Source organism: Myotis lucifugus, unplaced genomic scaffold (genome assembly GCF_000147115.1).
Source record: "Myotis lucifugus unplaced genomic scaffold, Myoluc2.0 scaffold_80, whole genome shotgun sequence".
Taxonomy (NCBI): Eukaryota; Metazoa; Chordata; class Mammalia; order Chiroptera; family Vespertilionidae; genus Myotis; species Myotis lucifugus.
In genome coordinates this window covers 4,243,515-4,262,716 of record NW_005871128.1, presented here as the reverse complement: position 1 = coordinate 4,262,716, position 19,202 = coordinate 4,243,515, and the positions used below count along the sequence as shown (strand labels likewise).

At 34.3% G+C, this 19,202-nt stretch overlaps 1 protein-coding gene across 2 annotated transcripts in view; it reads left to right on the top strand.

Annotated features, from left to right (window-relative positions):
- KHDRBS2 (KH RNA binding domain containing, signal transduction associated 2) overlaps nt 1-19,202 on the top strand; it is a 513,200-nt gene that overhangs the window by 154,950 nt on the left and 339,048 nt on the right. For both annotated transcript variants that reach the window (XR_002829782.1, XM_006090724.1), the window contains exon 3: nt 4,973-5,089. Coding sequence is in view for 1 of the 2 variants with exons in the window: in XM_006090724.1 (XP_006090786.1) it covers nt 4,973-5,089 (117 nt within the window). In the remaining variant the exon portion in view is untranslated. The remainder of the gene's footprint in view (nt 1-4,972; nt 5,090-19,202) is intronic.

Sequence of the window (19,202 nt, the reverse complement as noted above, 5' to 3'; positions counted from 1 at the left end):
TTGATTTATTGTTGAGTTCCCAAAGTGCAGAACAGAAGCTCTATGAATCTCCTGACCAAGAAAGGGATTCATTCCCCAAATCAGGAATAGGATGGAAATGAAAATAGTGTTCCAATAGTATCAACATGAGGGCAAGAGGGATTTTAGGATCAGGAAATGAGGGAGTTCAAGTCCAGTTGTGTCATATGAAAGAGGAAGAATGAGATGAGGCCCTCAGCAGAAACCATCACAGATTCTTCACAAGTAGCCCTGTGGTCACACTGCCCTCTCATCTTAAAGCAGATGTAACCCTAGTGTCCCTGCAAAGAGAAGTAAGTGTAGTGAATTACCGCTCCTATTTGAGAAGGAACAGAGTTGCTGGAATTAGTTCATAAACATTTGGCCAGAAAAGAGAAAGGTGTAAAAAGAAAAGGGGGGGTGGTTTGGTTTTTATACATGCATTGATGAAATATTGTTAATCACAAAAAATAGTGAAATGGGAGATTATAGATAAGCTATTCTGGAGTATCCAATACTTAAGAATGAATTTATAAATTTTGAAACATGCATACCAAATATTACTGAAAAAATTTTCACCCAATTTTAAACTATTCTTGGGGTTTCTGTGTTAAAAATGTCTCCAAAATATTTTTTCCAAATGTCACTATTTTTATAAGCCTTGCTTTGTCACAAATTATGTTTCGTTTCTTTAAAAATACATTGAAATGTGTTATTTTGGTTAATTTTACTCAACACAATCCAAATATTTGCTTTTAGAGAAACTTCTAAAATCTGATTAAATTGCTCACAAGACTTTTTGAATGTAAAAGTTATCACAAAACTTAAGCCTAAGTGGATTTGACATACAGATTTAATTTTCTTAATACACACGTGGACAAAATACTTTCAAATTATTTGACAATATTTAACATACTGAAAATACAATGGTCTTCATTCTGAGGCAGGCTAATCTTCTCTTAAACGAATGGAATGTTCTTCAGTTATTCTTTTAAGTCTAGACAAGTTTAAAGTTTCTCTTGAGGCACTGTCCAGACATCTCTATTCTGCCTGTGCCCTTCAATGCCAGCCCATAGTGGGAACTTGGGAAGCAGGAGCTCTGCTCTGCATGTGCATGAAGAGCCCAGTCCTACATAATAAGCCAAATCCTAACAGCAGTTTGGGGAGCCATGCCTTTCCTTGGTGTGTGCTCCCTCCCTTTCTCCTTTCCCTACACCTTGTTGTCAGTGAACCTTTTCTTTTGAATCTGTTTTACCTCTTCTCTTGATTTTCATCTTGGGGTGAAGTGGGGGCGGAGATGGGGGTGGAAGCAGAAGGGCAAGAACTCCTTACCCAGTGACAACTCTATTAAGCCTTAAGAATCTGAGAAATCCCAGAGTTACTAAATTATGGTTAAATATTGAAGACACTGCTGTGTAGTGTATGAGTTGTTTTCTGTGTTTAAAAGAGATTTGTTTCAAAGAAAGGATTTGAACCAACTGTTGTCTGTGAACTGAGAATTCACCTGTCAGGGAGTATGTCAATTGCTTTGTTTGAAGGGGGACTGAGTATACATTAAAGAAGATGAGAGAGAAAAAAAATATCTGGTTAGAACAACTTTTGTATTGGCTCTTCAAAGTTTATCTTAAAATAAATTTCCAAAAACTAAGCACAGCATCAAAAATATGTAAACCACTGCATGATTACTTTTGATGTTTTAAAATCTCAAATAGAAATCGTCTCCAGTACTTCCTAAAAAAAAGGTATTCTGAACCATTCCTCATTGTTGGTTCCAAAAACTCCAGATATTAGGAAAAAACATAAAATCACTTAAGCAAACTTAAACTATGGTAAACACATACTCATTAGCAAAAGCAATGGTAGATTATATATTCATAAATTCTAAAAACACATTAAAAGAAGGATGGCTGGCTTAAAATAATGTTATGTACTCATTAAAAGTACTTTATGTCAGTTTATGAAAGTAAATCTCTATGCAACATCTTTATTTACTTGAATGTTTCTGTTCTATTTCAGAAGGTAGAGTGTGTGAAAAAATTAAAGAGATCTCACAGCTTCAAGACAATTTGTTTTCAAATTGGTTATTGATAATAAACAAAGCTTCTGTGTTGAAATAGAAGTTATGAGAAATGTGTCATAATAATCAAGACAGAACACAAAAACTTCTGAAAGTAGGGACCATGTTTATGTTTTGTCAACAACCTGTCCTCAGCCAGAAATGAGTGAAATGCTACCCTTTCCTTTCAGAGTCATAGTTACCAGTAGAAACATCACTTTGCCTGCTTTGGTATTTTTGCATTTGGTGGTTTGTTACCACCAGTAAAAGGGCAAGAAGCTTCTGTAACAGAGTACTAAAGAGAAATTTGGTAAAATTTTGCTCAAATGGAATTGCTCTCTTTGATTTGTTTTTAAAGTTACGCAATATTTATTTTTATTTTTTAAAATATGTTTTATTGATTTTTTACAGAGAGGAAGGGAGAGGGATAGAGAGTTAGAAACATCGATGAGAGAGAAACATCAATCAGCTGCCTCCTGCACGCCCCCTACTGGGGATGTGCCAGCAACCAAGATACATGCCCTTGCCAGGAATCGAACCTGGGATCCTTCAGTCCGCAGGCCGACGCTCTATCCACTGAGCCAAAACGGTTCCAGCTAAAGTTATGCAATATTTAATGCATTCAAAGAATATGTGTAATTTTCATATAGAGTGTAAAGCAAAGTAAAATTAATACCCATGAATCCCTAAAATAAAGTAAAGTCTAAATGTTACCTATTACTTTGACACCGTCTGTATAGTAGTCCACTTGATCACATTCCCTACTTTTTTCCCCAGAGGTTATTAAGATGTTGACTTTTGTGTTAATTACCACTGTTAATTGAGGTTTAGACTTACTACTTAGCCATATATATATTTACAAGTAAAATTGTATTTGATTTTTGTTTGTTTTTGTGTTTTATAAAAATAGCATCATATATCTAGAGTTTGAATTTTTCATTCAAAATTTTATTTCTAGGATTTGTTAATGATATTTCATAGTTATCAGTAATTTGTGTTTGTCACTGTATAATATTCTACTATGCTATTTCACAGTTTACTTATTTATTTGTACCAGTCATGGTTTTCTCAGGAAAACAATCCACTCTATATCCAATAGTTATAATATATAATTCAGGACTATTATGACTTTTGAAAGAGATGGGGGAGCAGGACTTTAGGAAAGTTACCATGTATGGGCAGTGTAGATATGAGCCTGAAACCTGCCTGCACCTACATCTGGGAGGTTATGGAGAGGTCTGTGGGGCTCCCATATCCACCCAGTGGGAGATCATGTTGAGGTCAGTAAAGCAGTCTGACCACCAATGGCTTGCCAACAGTGATTGCTCCAGAAGTTCCACATTCTCATCAACATTTGGCCTTTTTTTCTTTTTTTTTGTTATATCAATTCTGATGTGCATGTGTGTGTGTTCAATTATCAACTTGTTGGAGTTCTTTATAGATTCTAGATATTAGTCATTTTTCAGATTTATGCACAGGGAGTATTTCTCTCCATCTGTGGCTTGTCTATCTAACTTTTTAATGGTTTTTAGATCAGCAAAAGTTGTAGTGAGTGCTGTTTTCTTTCCAGTTAGGTAACATTTCCCAGCTTAACTTTGCAATGACATTCTTATATGCTTTCTCCCTAGAATCTTTATAATTTTAGCTTTTATGTTTAGATCTATGATAGATCTCAAAATAAGGTTTGCCTTAAAAGTAAGGCATACATTTTTGTTTTTGGGATTTTGTTTTCTTTTGCATATAAATATCCAATTGTTGTAGCACCACTAGTTAAAAACACTTTACTTTTCAAATTTATTGCTTTGGCACCTCTGTTGAAAATCAGTTGACCATTTATGTGTGGTCTGTCTGAACTTTATACTGTTCAATTTATCTATTTGCCTATGGGCACACAATCCATACTCCAGTACAGTATTGAATACATGTGGTAAGAGCAGACATCCTTTTTTTACCCTGAAAGTAGTAGCAATGCATTATTTTCTCACCATTAAGTATATTTCTTACTGTGGAAAAATTTTGTTTTAGAAGGCACTTAGTTAATTTTATTTATCTTGTCCTTAATCCCCCAGCTTATTTTTTGAAACATTTTAAGCCTTGTGTATTTCTTAAATCAGTTACTGATTATCCTAGTGATTTGGTTTGATAATGTTCCTTTTAGTAGATAACAACATACTCTGATAAGTGCTCTTAGTTCACTTGTTTTCAACCATGTTTCAGGATGAATAAAAAAATTTGATAGACCTCCCCCACACTGTTCCACTTAGACAAACTGTTTTGTATATATGCTCTATCTGCAGTGTTTTAAACTTTTCTTTATGCATCCAAATCCTTTATTTGCTGATCCTAAAATCAACTCTTTAACACAGAGAATGTAAGACTAAAGAAAATTTGAGTCTCTTTTTCTACCCATCATGAAATTTGCAATAGAATATAGAGGACAATGCTTAACAAACATTAATATCAAGTTTTGTTTTAAACATCAATTTTAAAGATTAACTTTTGAAATTTTGAAAATGCATAGACATGTTAAAATCATTTATTTCAAATGTGACTAGTAAAAAATGCCTTTAGAAACTTTTTAAACCATAGTGCTTCTCCCTACTTTCTTAAATAAGTGAGTTATTTATTTGATATAGTAAATGATAAGTTTAGCATATTACTAATTTGGCATTCATTTAGGAAGGGACAACCCTTTTAAAATAGATGCCAGATTAGAGGTCTGAAATAGATTTCTGTGTGTGTGTGTGTGTGTGTGTGCGTGTGTGTGTGTGTGCGCGCGCGCTGTGGTGTATATGCATATAGCATAACTCTCTTCTCAATGGTGAAGTTTGAAATGCCCATAACCCCTTAATTATTCTTGGTGCAAATACTTCTTCTTCTATGCCTTAAAACCACCATTCTATTGATTTTGTTTCCTAGTTCAATTTTGTGGGGAAATTGCTTGGACCAAGAGGAAACTCCTTGAAGAGGCTACAGGAAGAAACAGGTGCTAAAATGTCTATCCTGGGCAAAGGATCAATGAGAGACAAAGCAAAGGTACTGAACTTTGAATTTGATATTTAACACACACACACGGGAGGTTACCTGTACCACTGACGGCCAAATTTACAAACACATCTCATTGGTTCTCCCATCATTTCCTATGAGTTTCACCTGCTGCTGCCACTCTGTTGCCTTTCAGATATGCCATCTATTTACATAAAAACAAATTATCAGCCCTTTTTTTCAGAATATGTAATTCTGTGTTTTTATTCTTTCTAATCCTTGGTGTAGGTTATAATCAAATGTTTTTACTTTTTGAGCATCTTCTGTGGGATGTCTCTATATGTGTATGCTTATTTTCTTTAATTCCATGATCGGATCCCTTTTCTCTCTTCCACTGTGTCACCTAATCACATTCATCTTATCCCTCTGCTCTATTTAATTTTGATATTTTTACCTGAGGCAACTTTATATACTTATCTCCAAATCTAAGAGAGTTCCACTTTAAAAAAAATGTTTCAATGATATTAAACAACTTACCTGGCCCCACAAGAACAATAGCCTAAGAAATATATCAACTTTGATGTTTGAAATGATTTATTGCACATCTGAACTTTATCATTTCTCCATTTTATAAATTGATAGCAATTGTCCGTGTGTTAGAATTCAACACTTTGGAAAAGAAGTATTTCTAGGAATGTATTCCTAAAGGATCATTTAAAATTCATTTAGAAATGGTGGATGTTTTATGGTATTATCATTTGACTAATTCATACTTTTCTAATTTGTTATGCTATGGAAAATAAAATGTTCATATATTTTTGTGACTATGGTATTACTTAGACAATTGCTTAGGAATTGTGTCTTCTAACTATTAATGGAACATCTTAAATGAAGGAATTTATAATGAGAAATATCACCGAACTGGTGCATGTTGCATACATAACATCTTTTACCTTAATTGTAATAAGTCTATATGTGGAGTTTGAGGCAGACTCTCCAAATGATGCTTTGTTTGAAAGGATTGATAATCCATTCCATACATTCCAAAAGGGATGCTTCTTACTAGTCTCTTATTTTAAGTAACTTTTGATTACTCTATACAGTATATAATTGCAAAAGTAACTACATTCTTGTCAATTCTCCTGCCTGTAGTTTCTCTGAGTACATGTAGAAGAAATAATAAAGGTATTTAAGAGGTGGTAACCCCAGTTATAAGTTTTTCCCCTCTTCCAAAAAACTATTTAGATTTTCTATAGATGAGGACAGAATGACACCATAATCTATATCTGTTTGTTGTATATTTGATATTGTTTTTTGTTATATTTTCTCCAGATATCTCACACTCTTACAATATAAACTTGGTATTGTGTGTTTTCAATCTTTGACATATTCTTCAAGATTTAGATCAGATATCATCTCCCCAGTAGGGCTTTCCTGAACAACTATAACAGGCTAATTACTCTATTTTCATGTCATACATTTTACTGAAATTTTCTGTTTTTCTCCTTAAACTATAAACTTCCACTGGCCAGAGAAATGTCCCAGTCATTTTTGCCAACCCAGAGGTTTTCATGCAGATGGCTGTATATTTTTTACTCACGTATCTTTTACGTATATACCTGGACATTTTTTCCTGTTCATAAAGTTTTAAATTGGATGCCTTTTCCCTGTGAGCACATTAGGTACTGGCATGAATATTTAAAAATTTAGCATGAAGCAAATATGCTTCTATTAAATTTCTATTAAGTTTAAATTACAGATATTACCCATTATTTAAGGTCCTGTTTTGCATTGATTACTTTTTGGCGGTTCATCACGTTTGGCTATGCTTTGTGTATTTATATTGTTCTTTTACAAAATAAAAACATTTAATGATAACAGTAGCAATAATAATAATAATGTATTACATTATAAAATAAATTTCTTTAGAATATAGATAAGTCCTTAACTGCAGTTAATTTGCATATCAGCCTTTTATTGGTATAGAATAAAATAAAACAGAGGACAGGCAAAGAGGTTACTTGTGGTGGGAACAATATTTTGATACAATGATCAAGTAGGACTCTGCATAATGAAAAGGACCCAACGATAGAAAAATCAGAAATGAGAGCGAGAATTCCAGGTGCAATGACTCTAAAGGAGAATCTGTATTTTTATCTGTAACCACATCTGTGTAACTATTATGACAACTGTAGCCATATCTTTGTTTATAACTATGTTTATTCCCATTTAGCTACCACCTTATTTCTTTGCTCACCTTTATAGCAAAACTCATCGAAAGAGTTATTTACAATCAGTTAACTCTCATCAATTCTTTATTGTTTTTTTCCTCAGTCCTCATGACTGGCTCCTCTTTCTCATCCAGCCCTGCAAACCCAGGGATTAGTCTTCAGACTTCTTTCTTCCCTCTTGTGATCTCATACCATTATATGTATGCATGTATTTAGGTAAGAAGGTGTATGCATATGCATGTATATTAATGGAATACATATGTATTATATATTTAACTACACATATGATATCATATATTTACCCATATATAAAATAAATATAAATGCCACATAGAGAGAGGGAGACTAAACCAAGATATTAAAAGAGAGAGCTAGAAATATTTAGAGAAATAACTTTGCCAACTTTTAGGGCCTCAGTGAACACAATATGAATCATGTAAGTCTTGAGATTAAAGAATACCCCCTCTTTTTTTGTTTGTTTGTTCAAAGGCAAAACTCATTGAAAAAGGAAATGAAAACCCGCTTGTATAAATTGAATGGTGCTTGGTAGCTCAAGCCTATATAAGTTAGTGGTGTTTGTTTGAAGATTATATCAGCAGGCATTAAGGAGCTTAATACACACAGCTAGTCTGTTTTTCAGAATTGTATTCAATAAATACATATTCATCCATCCATCCATCCATCCATACATACATACATACATAAACAATTGACTCACTGAAGCATACCAGGTGCTCCTTGTGCACCTGCAGGCAAAGCCTGGGTCAGCATCTGTTTTGAAGCCCCATAGTCAGATACCTTTGCAGACTAACTGGTTTAATAGCCTTACTTATAATTACTGTCTTACCTCAACTTTCTAGGAAATATGCAGATGCTTCTCTGTGCTGGGTATACTGCTGGGATGCTACCCAATGTATGTCATAAATTTGATCTTTACCTTGAAGGAGATATTTGAATAGTTGTCTAAGTCAGCACCAAATAACTGTGCAAAATATTTCTTACATATTTGCTGTGTGTCCAACTGTAGATAAATTTTATGCTGTATAGAAAATAAGAATTAGACATGACTCAAGCCCTCACAGAACTTAATTAAATGTCCTGATCTGGTTAAAACTTTGTTTAAAAAAAGTAAGAAATTATCAATTATTTGAATTAGTAGGTGAAAGAATGATAAACTCATTTGGTTTTGTTTTTATATGTCTAACAAGACTTTTTAATCTTTAGAAAAATACAAAGTTTTAAGATTTGTTACAGGATCATCATAAAATTAACTGCATAATATAGAAAATAGTTCTAGAGTTCTGGTGTAGTAAGAAGATTATAACAAGTTGAATGTTTTTATTCATTATTTTTGGTTTTGGTAGTGATGGGTAAACATTTCTTTTTAGTTTGTTATACCTAGCGAATAACTCTACATAAAAAGAAAGAAAACAAAAATGAAATAAAATGTAGTAGTATCCAAGATAACACCAGTAGCAAAATCATACCTTATATTCATGAGTTCGTTCCTAAATTGGTCAAATCCCAAAATATGTGAACTCCTTTTATTCAATCTAAAACCATCTAGGAATCTTGAAAAGAAGCTAAATTTTCAGTTGTGTTGATCAAAGGTACCTTAGAACATCAAGAAAGTAAAATATACAGTATGTTTGCAGTATTTGAAAATACCTGAGGAATTTAACTGGCAGTTCAGAAATGTCTTTAAAGTCTAAGTTCCTCATGCACCATATGGCCAGCTGGTTCTAAATAACCACACATCTGCCGGCTTCTCTAGCAGCAGCTTCTGAGGATTCTTCAGGGGTAACTGACTTTAGCTTCAGATAGAGTTGCTATTTTTAGTGATGTGGATGGCAAAGATGGTGAAGAAGAAGAGAGGAAACAGTGGTTCTACAGTCTTATCATTTTTTAAAATATATTTTTATTGATTTCAGAGAAGAAGGGAGAGGGAGAGAGATAGAAACTTAGTGATGAGAAACAATCATCTATCAGCTGCCTCTTGCACGCCCCCTACTGGGGACCAAGCCACAACCCTGGCATGTGCCCTTGACCGGAATCAAACCATGACCTTCTGGTTCATAGGTCAGTGCTCAACCACTGAGCCACGCTGGTCTGGCTACAGTCTTTGAAAAGAGTGAGAAACAAACATTATGTTCAAGGGGAAAAGGTTAGAGAGATTCGAGAAAATCAGACAAGGGCTGAACACTCCCAGGTAAGAATGAGGAAATAGTAGGAAATCATGAAATCATATTTCTTGCATGCGTTTCTATTGTTCTTAAATGGAAATCACAAATGGCCACATTGCAAATAAAGTGCTTTTGTAATGAAAGGTGTTTTGGCCCACTATTAATAAGCTTGGTTGAAATTATGGCATGTGGTCTTAAAACATATGAGTTAAATATATGTTCAAAGCAAAGCGCTGTTTGGTAGTGTTTTATTTGACAATGTGTGATAATTCTCCAGGCAAGTCTTTCTCTCTTTGATATGCTAATAACAAGTGCAGTTTCTATTTCATAGCATGTCATGTATTTGGTGATGGCAACTATAGTAAATCCTTTCTGATTCCATGGCACGATTGATTTTCATCAACAATAAAATCAGCTAAAAATCTTCAAAGTAATGCGGCTGCCTGGTGGGCAATGGGAGTGTACACCCCGCACCAGACATCCTATCTCATTTGGCTTCTGGGCTAACGCCGCACATCAAACAGCCTGGTAGTCTCTCAGATCCTGAGGGGTGAGGCCGTGCTCACTGCTTGTCATTCAGGCTGGGGTTGGTTACATAGACTCCTGTTTCAACTCTTTAATATCCCCAACAACAAAGCAATTTGTAATCCCGCAAAATCAAGAGCCTAGATACTCTGATTTTCAGTTTAGCTGTGTCCCTGATAATCTGTCCAGTAGATCAACAACATTTCTGTCTCAAGATTTCTGCCTTGCTCATCTTGGCTTCCAAACAGAGACAGAGAAATAAGCATAATACTGTACTGTGCTTGACTATCACTTGAATTTGTGAAGAACAAAGAGTGTATCATAAATTACAGGTAGGTAGGGGGTTGACTTTTGGCTTTTTACTGTATTCTTCTGTTTCTCTTATCTGAATTCTGAGAAAGTATAGTAACATAGCCCACTTGAACAGGAGCAGATGTCATGAGCAACATTTTGTTATAAATATATATATATATTTTGTGAGGACACACTGAAACCTGTGTTTCCATGGTGAACCAATACAACATTATTTCAACCTATGATATATTTGGATTGCAAGTGACCAAACCATCAAAATAGTTGTTTGTGTTGAAGAGTGAAATATATCATGATATTAGTGAGAAATAATTTTTCACATTAGCATCTTCAACCATTTTATATACAGTCATTCACTATAATGTGCTTTGACCTTTGAAAAAAAGAAACTAAAAGTCATAAATCTACTCATGCTCAGTTCTTCATAAGCTTTAATGACAGAGCATGAGGTAGCAATGTTTTATGTATTGGGAATCAAAGTTATAGTTTATTTTATTTAACTTTTAGCTGAAGACTTTTATTTAACTTTTAACTTTATTTAACTTTTAACTTTAATATTTAACTTTTAACTTTAATATTTTATTTCTTTTTAATTTTATTTTCCCATCACCACTTATCACCTCTATACCCCTTTTCACCTTCCCCACTGCCTCCTGCATTTTCTCTAGTCAGATTTTATTCACACCTAAAAAAATTTATTTTAATTTTTATAATTAAGACCTGCTTTTAGAAACTTTTAAGAACTAATGTCTCATCCATATACCCAGGATTATATACAAAAATATACTTTTTAATGTTACTAGTACAGTAGTTTTTTCACCATTGTCATTTGTTATTTGGGCTGCACCCTTGCTTCCCATAAGGAGTGAAATGAGGGAATCACAGAATCAAGCTATCTCACATCATGTTGGGAATTTTTATTTATTAAGCTATTAAAAATCCAATATAAGAAAACAGAGAAATTTCTAAACATTTCACATTTTATAAATCAGAATTATAATGGATTTCTTTTTTTAGAGGAAGCCTATCTGTTTTTGTCCTATTGTTCAACCAAAATATTACAACCAAAATTCAATGAGATATAACCAATCTCAAAAGAGGCCAGATATTTAAATTTTACATTCTGTGACAGTTTGAAAGATGGCTGCAAATTCTTTGATTTCCACTTAAAGGTAGATAAGTAGTGTCTAATTCTCTTCCCCTTAAATCTGGATGTTCCAGCGACTTGCTCATAACAGACTGCAGAGGAGGTGTTGCTTCATGAGTTCTAAGCTTAGGCTGGAACACAGTGCATCTTCTGCCTCATTTGCAAGAACACAGTTTTGGCGCTCTAAGCTGCCTTGTAAGGATTCTGACAATCCTGAGCTGTCCTCTGGGAGGAGGTCAGAGTTTATGGAGAGGCCTTGTATGTGTACCAGTGGGAAGTCCCAGTTGAGCCCAGTCTTTGAGTCACCTCAGTCCAGGCACTACACATGCAAGGAAAGAGCTCTCCAGGTGTTATCAGCCTTTAGTCATTTGGGTGATCACCAACTGCTTGAATCTTCCTGTCAGCAGCTCCAGGTTCAGGGAGCAGATTCGAGTTATCTCCATTGTACTCTGTCTGAGTCCCTTACCCACAGAATTCACACACAATAATAAAATGGTTATTTTAGGCAACTAAGTTTGGCATGGTTAGTTATGCAACACTAGATAACTGGAGCACATTCCTACTACTATATACATATATATTCTTCTCAACATTGTTAGCGACTTTCCAAATACTAGATCCGTTCTCTTGCATTTCTACTGCCCTCACATGGCAATTACTATAGACTTAGATAATGTCTGGGGTTTTGTTTGGATTTGTGTGTTTTATGTTTTGTGTTATTGTCCTATAACTTACCACTTATTTTCAATTTATTTATGCCTGTTCACAAATCAAATGATTGAAGCACCTGACAAAGTTTTATTTCAGAGTTGCCAGTAAGAGAGAAGTCTTCCAAGAAAGTTAATTCAACAATTTCTTCTTAGTGCAGGCATTTTATGAGACATAGCCCCCCCCCCCCAGCCCCCTCCATAGAACATTCTAGTTAAAAAGTATTGCACCTTTGAATGTCTGGTTTAATGTCACATGACTTAAGGTTAATTGGGTAGGTAATTCCAATTTCTTTGTAAAGCTTCTTAATTTTACTACAACCTAAAAAAGCAAGAGCTCCTGCATTTATCAGGGATGCTAGATGGATCCCAGAAGGGAAATAAACTGCACCATATAGAAAGCACCAAACCATGATTGAGACAATATGTTTTTTTCTTAGTCCCTCTTTTTTACCAAGTTGATTTTTAAAAGATTTGTCTTAGCCAAAAAAAGAACCATATGGCATTTTTTGTGCTGATAATATGAACTAAATTTGTTTCTTTATAAGTTATTTATTATATTTCTTATAGATAGCAAAGCTTAGATATGTATTAAGTTATACAGTACATGGACCATCAATATTACCTGCAATATATAGACCCATTGTAATTACTTATTTTTTACCAGTTTCCTATATTAGGGGAGAATTTCTAAGCAGAATATTATGGTGATTCAATTTAGTGATATACATTTATATGGCATTACTATATTTTATGTCATTTAGTACTACATATATTACATATTTAGTGGCTTTTCTCTCTCACTACATGTTTAAAAAATATTAATAATATTTGCTTTTTTTTACCTTGGATCCTATCTTTGCTTTGCTCACATATACAGTAACCAAAGCAATTGGCCCATCTAACTACGTCATTACTCTAATAGAATTGGGTATTAAAATAAATATTTCCTAAATAGTTTTACATTGCGCATAGTAAGACATAACACATTTTTTAAATTTTATGAGTAATTTCAATGTCAAACCAGGTGAGGATGGTTATCTAAAAAGTTAAATAATAATGTTATGTAATATCTTAGAAAAGCCTTTGTTGGAAAAGTTGTTGTTGCTGTGTATGTCTTTAGAAAGATACCATTAAAGGTTTGCTTTAAATTGTTGAAACTTGACCCCGATATAAACTATGTTCTTTGAAGAGAAACTTGGACAACTTGTTCTAGCACAGCTTGGGGAATTTAGAGATACTAGCATTTGGGTAGTTAAGAGGATAATGGGCCCAGAGTGAAATTGCTAAAGAGAAAATCCTGCACTTAACTCAAGTGCACTATCAGCACTAATTTGGATTCTGGATTTCATTAGTTGTAGTGATGTTTATTTGATTTCTTATTCTGTTTTCTCCTTATAACTTAATTTCACTAGTCATTTAAAAGTTTAATGGTAGTTTTCTCAGTCATATATATATATATATATATATATATATATATATATATATATATATATATATAATCACTCCTCAGCTAAGTAGAGTTGTCATGAGTACTTGAGAATTGTTTGAGCTCTTGACAATCTTGATAAAAAGGAAAGAAGTCTGTAATCAGGCTACAGGTAGTGATGCTGAACAAAGGACTCACCAGCTCCTCAGCCTCATGAATAATAACATTACCAAGTTCACTTCTGCTTTCTGTGAGTATTGGTTCACTAAGAGTGAAGTCGAAATGAGGAAAATGAAATGCTCAGGATACAAATGAAATTTTACATATTTTGCTATGAACACAATTGATCACCCCACTTGACTTTTTGCAGCCGGGACAATGTTTTTACTCTTCCAGGAATGCATTCACAAGGCATTCTCTGCGAACTGTGCCCACAATTGTCCAATACTTCTTGTTAACAGCAGTTAATTTGTCTGGGAGCATACCAAATGTCAATACAGAAAACACTTTTATGTATTTTCAATTGATATCTAAATATCAGAAACCACCTAGACTTCATAGGTATATAATGGACATCTTCAATTCTAGCATCACTATGAGATTCAAAAGAAGAAGCAAACAGCCCAACTGGTTTGTTCAGTGGCTACAGTGTCAGCCCATGGACTGGAGGGTCATGGGTTTGATTCTGGTCAAGAGCACTTACCTTGGTTGCAGGCTCAATCCCTGGCCCTGGCCAGTGTGCATGCAGACAGCAACCAATCAATGTGTCTCTCTCTCTCATGTTGATGTTTCTCTTTCTCTGTCTCTCCCACACCCTTCCATTCTCTCTAAATTCAATGGAAAAAAATATCCTCAGTTGAGGATTAATAACAATAACAAAAAAGAGGCAAGCAAAATGTAGGCCTGATTCAGAGAATTTGGAATGTCTTCAAACGCTTTAATGTTCACATTTCTAGGTTCTATTTGCTGCTTCTTTTTTTCTCTATAACAGGCTTACTGTTTTTCTCTTATAACATTTGCATGTTTTGAAAAATATTTTATTTCTATCATTTGGCACTTTTATGGAATGTCTTTCCCAGTCTTTCTTAATTTTTTTCTTTTTACCTATCTACCTTTAAAATAACTTAAAGCTAAAGTAATTTAAAACCTGAATAATTTCCCAGTGTTTGAATAACTCTCATTTCTGTCTTATTGAATATTACTAGAATATGTGAGTGATGTTTATTTCTTCAGCAGCACAACCAATATCATATTTACTTAAATAAAACTCATCTAAGTCAACAGTTACCCGGATAAATCCAGGAGCATAAACAATAAAGAATAAGATAGTAAGCAGTCAACTGAATAGACATATCCTACCTCGTCTTGAGTTAATATTTTCAGGATTGCAGTTCTATACATTTCAGATTTAAAAGTTTTATTCATACTTTATTTAATAATAATAATAATAATAATAAAGAAAGTATGTGGTTCTCTGGCCAGTGTGGCTCAGTTGGTTGGGCATTGTTCCAGGCACCAGAAGATCACTGGTTCAATTCCTGGTCAAGGGCACATGCCTGCCTTGTGGGCTCTATCCCCAGAAGGGGATGTGCAGGAGGCAGCCACATCGCTGTTTCTGTCTCTCTCCCTCTCTCTTCTTCTCTCTCTAAAAATCAATAAACTATTCTTTAAAAAATTAGTATTGCCTGGTTGGTGTGGCTCAGTGGTTGAGTGTCAACCTATGAACCAAGAGGTCACAGTTTGATTCCCGTCAGAGCAAATGCCTGGATTGTGGGCGCAATCCCCTATAAGGGGAGTGCAGGAGGCAGCCAATCAATGATTGTTTCTCAACATTGAAGTTTCTATCTCTCTCCCTTCCTCTCTGAAATCAATAAAAATATATTTAATAAAAATTTTGTATTATAAAAAATGAAAGAATGTGCAACCTTATGATTATCTTTTCTTAAAATTTTTTTTATTGATTTCAGAGATGAAGGGAAAGATAGATAGATAGATAGAAACATCAATTATGAGAGAGAATCATTGATCGGTTCCTCCTGCATGCCCCCACTGGGGATCGAGTCTGCAACCCGGACATGTGATGTGCCCTGACCGAGAATCCAGCCGGGACCTCCTGGTTCATAGGTCGACACTCAACCACTGAGCCACTCCTGCCAGGCTGATTATCATATTTCTTAAAGAATATTTCATAGTATGAGAAAAGTAAAACTACTACATTTTTATGGATTTTTGGTTGTTTGTGTTTTGAAACTCTTTGGCTTTAACATAATATTCTGGGACATAGTAATTCAACTTGAGCAACCCTTAATATTATGAAGAGCTTGTGTGGTTGTTAGTTTCTAGTCAGTTGATCAGAGATATAACATGTGTTTCCAAATCATACACACCCACAGGCACATAGTATGTTGGATTATACACTGTTAAAGTTGACAGGGAAGCGAAGACATTAGTTTAATTCATTTTTTAAAAAAAAAATTTATTGATTAAGTTATTACATATGTGTCCTTTGCCAAAGAGACTGTAATTTGCTTGTGATCACTGGGAAATTGCTAAAAACTATTTAATTATTAGATGTAAGAAAGAAAATAAACATGAAGACCAGCCAGTTTCATGAAAATCTTGCTTTAACTAGCAGATTCATATCAAGGAACCATAACATTACAACAGATAGACTTTACTAGGTTGTCTCTTGATGTTACTTAAACTATTACACCCAAGGTACATAAATAGAAAATGGATGCACATTATTTTAAACATAAAATTACCCATACACTATAGAAGGTTGAGTTGACCATGAGTTTTCAACATGATCTGGCCTTTATACAATTGAGTAGTTTATTATAATTTATTTATGAAAATGTCTTGATCCATCCTCTCTTCTGTTTCAAAGATAGTGCGTACCCTGGATGGAAAAGGGGACAAGCACACCCCGTGCTGGGCTGCCTTTGTCAGCAGCCAGTGCATTGGGGCTCGGCTGCTGTCTGCATTTAGCGCTAACACATGCAGAGCAGTGAGGTAACCACTTGGCAACTCTAGCTCCACCCTCAGGGGAAGACTAGGATCAGCCTGGGCTCCTCTAGGAAATCTTTCTGTTTGGAGAGCCCAGTTTCCTTTTCAGGAGGATAGTTTTTCTCACTTCTTCATCCCTATAGAGTTTTATCGGTTAGAAAATTGACCACAGTATTCAACATTTCTTCTACATTGCTATAAAATATTACTAAAATATAAGCCAAAAATGTAAATTTAGTGCAGATATTTTTCCTCTAACCATTGATTTTATTAAAACCACCAGGGCCAGATCTTTTTTTTTTTTTGCCTCACTTGTATTAGGGGATAACTTACATATATGAAGACCTCCCACTTTTAAGTATACAGGCATACATAATTATATTTGTATGACCACAATCCAGATAAAGAAAACTTTTGTCACCCCCAAATTTCCTTTGGGCCTTATTCTACCCCTGGTCCCTAGTGACCACTGGTCTGCTTTCTGTTGCTATCATTTAGCCTTTTGCCAGAATTTCATAAAATGATCTATGCAGTAGAGACTTTCTCCTACATTCTTTCACTTACCACGGTGTTTTTGAGGCGTGTCCATGTTGTTGTGTGTATGAGTAGTTTGTTCTGTTGCATCACGGAGAAGATTTCCATTGTGTGGCTGCACCACGATTTAGAATTACTTCTTTAGATGGTAGTTTAGATTGTTTCCAGTTTTGCCTTCTGTGAGTCAAGCTCTTATGAAGATTCATGTCTGTCTTTGTATTGATGTACGATTTCATGATAGAGAATTTTGAAATCATCAAAAGTTAAAGCACAAGGACATTTATACCATCTCTTTCATGAATATAAGAAATGCATTTATCACAGGACTGTACATTTTTCAGAAAGTTAAGAAAGATGTACTCCTAATGCACTGGATGAATATTTACTCTGATTTTTTGCATGATTTACTTGACATTAGTAATATTTATTAGTTCTCTGAAATACTCTTTTATTAGTTATTAATTTTTCATTATGCAAATAATCATTTCTAAGTCAAGTTTTGGGAGAACATTTTTCCAGCAATGCTCTAAATTAAGATCCCAGAGTTTATAAGCAAACTGGAGATTCGGATTCCCTAGTCAAAGAGATTAGATTTGTTAGATAAATGAAGCCTTCTGCATCAATTTAAATAGTTCTACCAAATTGATTCATGAAGTGTCTAATATTTCCATGTAATTAGCAGTGGCATTTTCAAAACGCTATAACTGAGAGGGAAATTTAACCTTCTCTGAAGAATTGCACACTCTAGGGTTGATACTTTAGAAAATTATATTGTTCTAAGGGAATGCTCACCAAAGAATTACATCAGACTTTGAACAGATGCTGCAAGATCCTTGTTTTATTGCCGGTGCACCGGTGTGGTGATATTAAAAGTCTTCATCTCCTCCCTCGCATCTGATGTTAAAGCAGATTTTCCATTTCTCAGCTCTGACAGTTTAGTGGTGAATCTCTTGTGGCTGTTCCAGAAAGATACTGCTTTCTCTTTTCTTTTCTCCTGCACCGTAAGATTAACCTCTAGTCATTAAGTTCAATGTATAGGTTTTTGTTGGGACTCTAAGGAGTATTTTCCTTTAATGCAGCAGTTCTCAACCTGTGGGTCGCGACCCCTTTGGCAGTCGAACGACCCTTTCACAGGGGTCGCCTAAGACCATCCTGCATATAAGATATTTACATTACGATTCATAACAGTAGCAACATTACAGTTATGAAGTAGCAACGAAAATAATTTTATGGTTGGGTCACAACATGAGGAACTGTATTTAAAGGGCCAGAAGGTTGAGAACCACTGCAGTGGAGGCTTTATTTCAGATGATAGATAGTACCTGTTTTTCTCTTACTCAAGGAATTTTATTTCTTAGTAAAGGATTTTATATCTACAGATGCACATTCACTTAAAAAAATTAAAATAAAAAATTTATGTATGATATTAATAGAGTTTTATTTATGGTATGATAATCCAGGAGTTTCATATCATTGCTATACTCGGGAAAAATCCAGGAAATTGATTTATTATGAAAATCCACAAGTTTGTTAATATGCCTTGTTCACTTCTGTTTTATCTTTGCTGCTTAGATTTCTGATCTTTGTCTTCTTTGTGCTACATTAGTGGTACTGAATGCAGATGCATTACTCAGCTATTTTATGAAATGGGAGATAATCTGCAGCATGTTTTTCTTCCATGGGAGTTACAAGTCAATTTCTAAACACAGTTATGACTCCTCATAATTGTACTTATTCACAGATACTGTATTTTGCACATTATACTAGAGGATAGGCATTGTTTATTCAGTTATAAAATATTTGATACCTTTCATAAAACAGTTTTATAACAAGAATATTACATAAATAGAGCATATTTGAAGATTTTCTCATACACCATCTATATGGGGGCAGGGGGGAACTCTCCCCCAAATGTCAAGTAATACAAGACAGCTGGCTGTATTAATCTTGACAAGTATTATTGCTATCCTTATATTTTATTGTACCTGTTACTAGGATTTGGTTATGAATTATTTATATCTTAACATTATTAAAGTATTTGCTATCAAATATTATGCTTGGATAATTATTATATAACATTTCTAAAA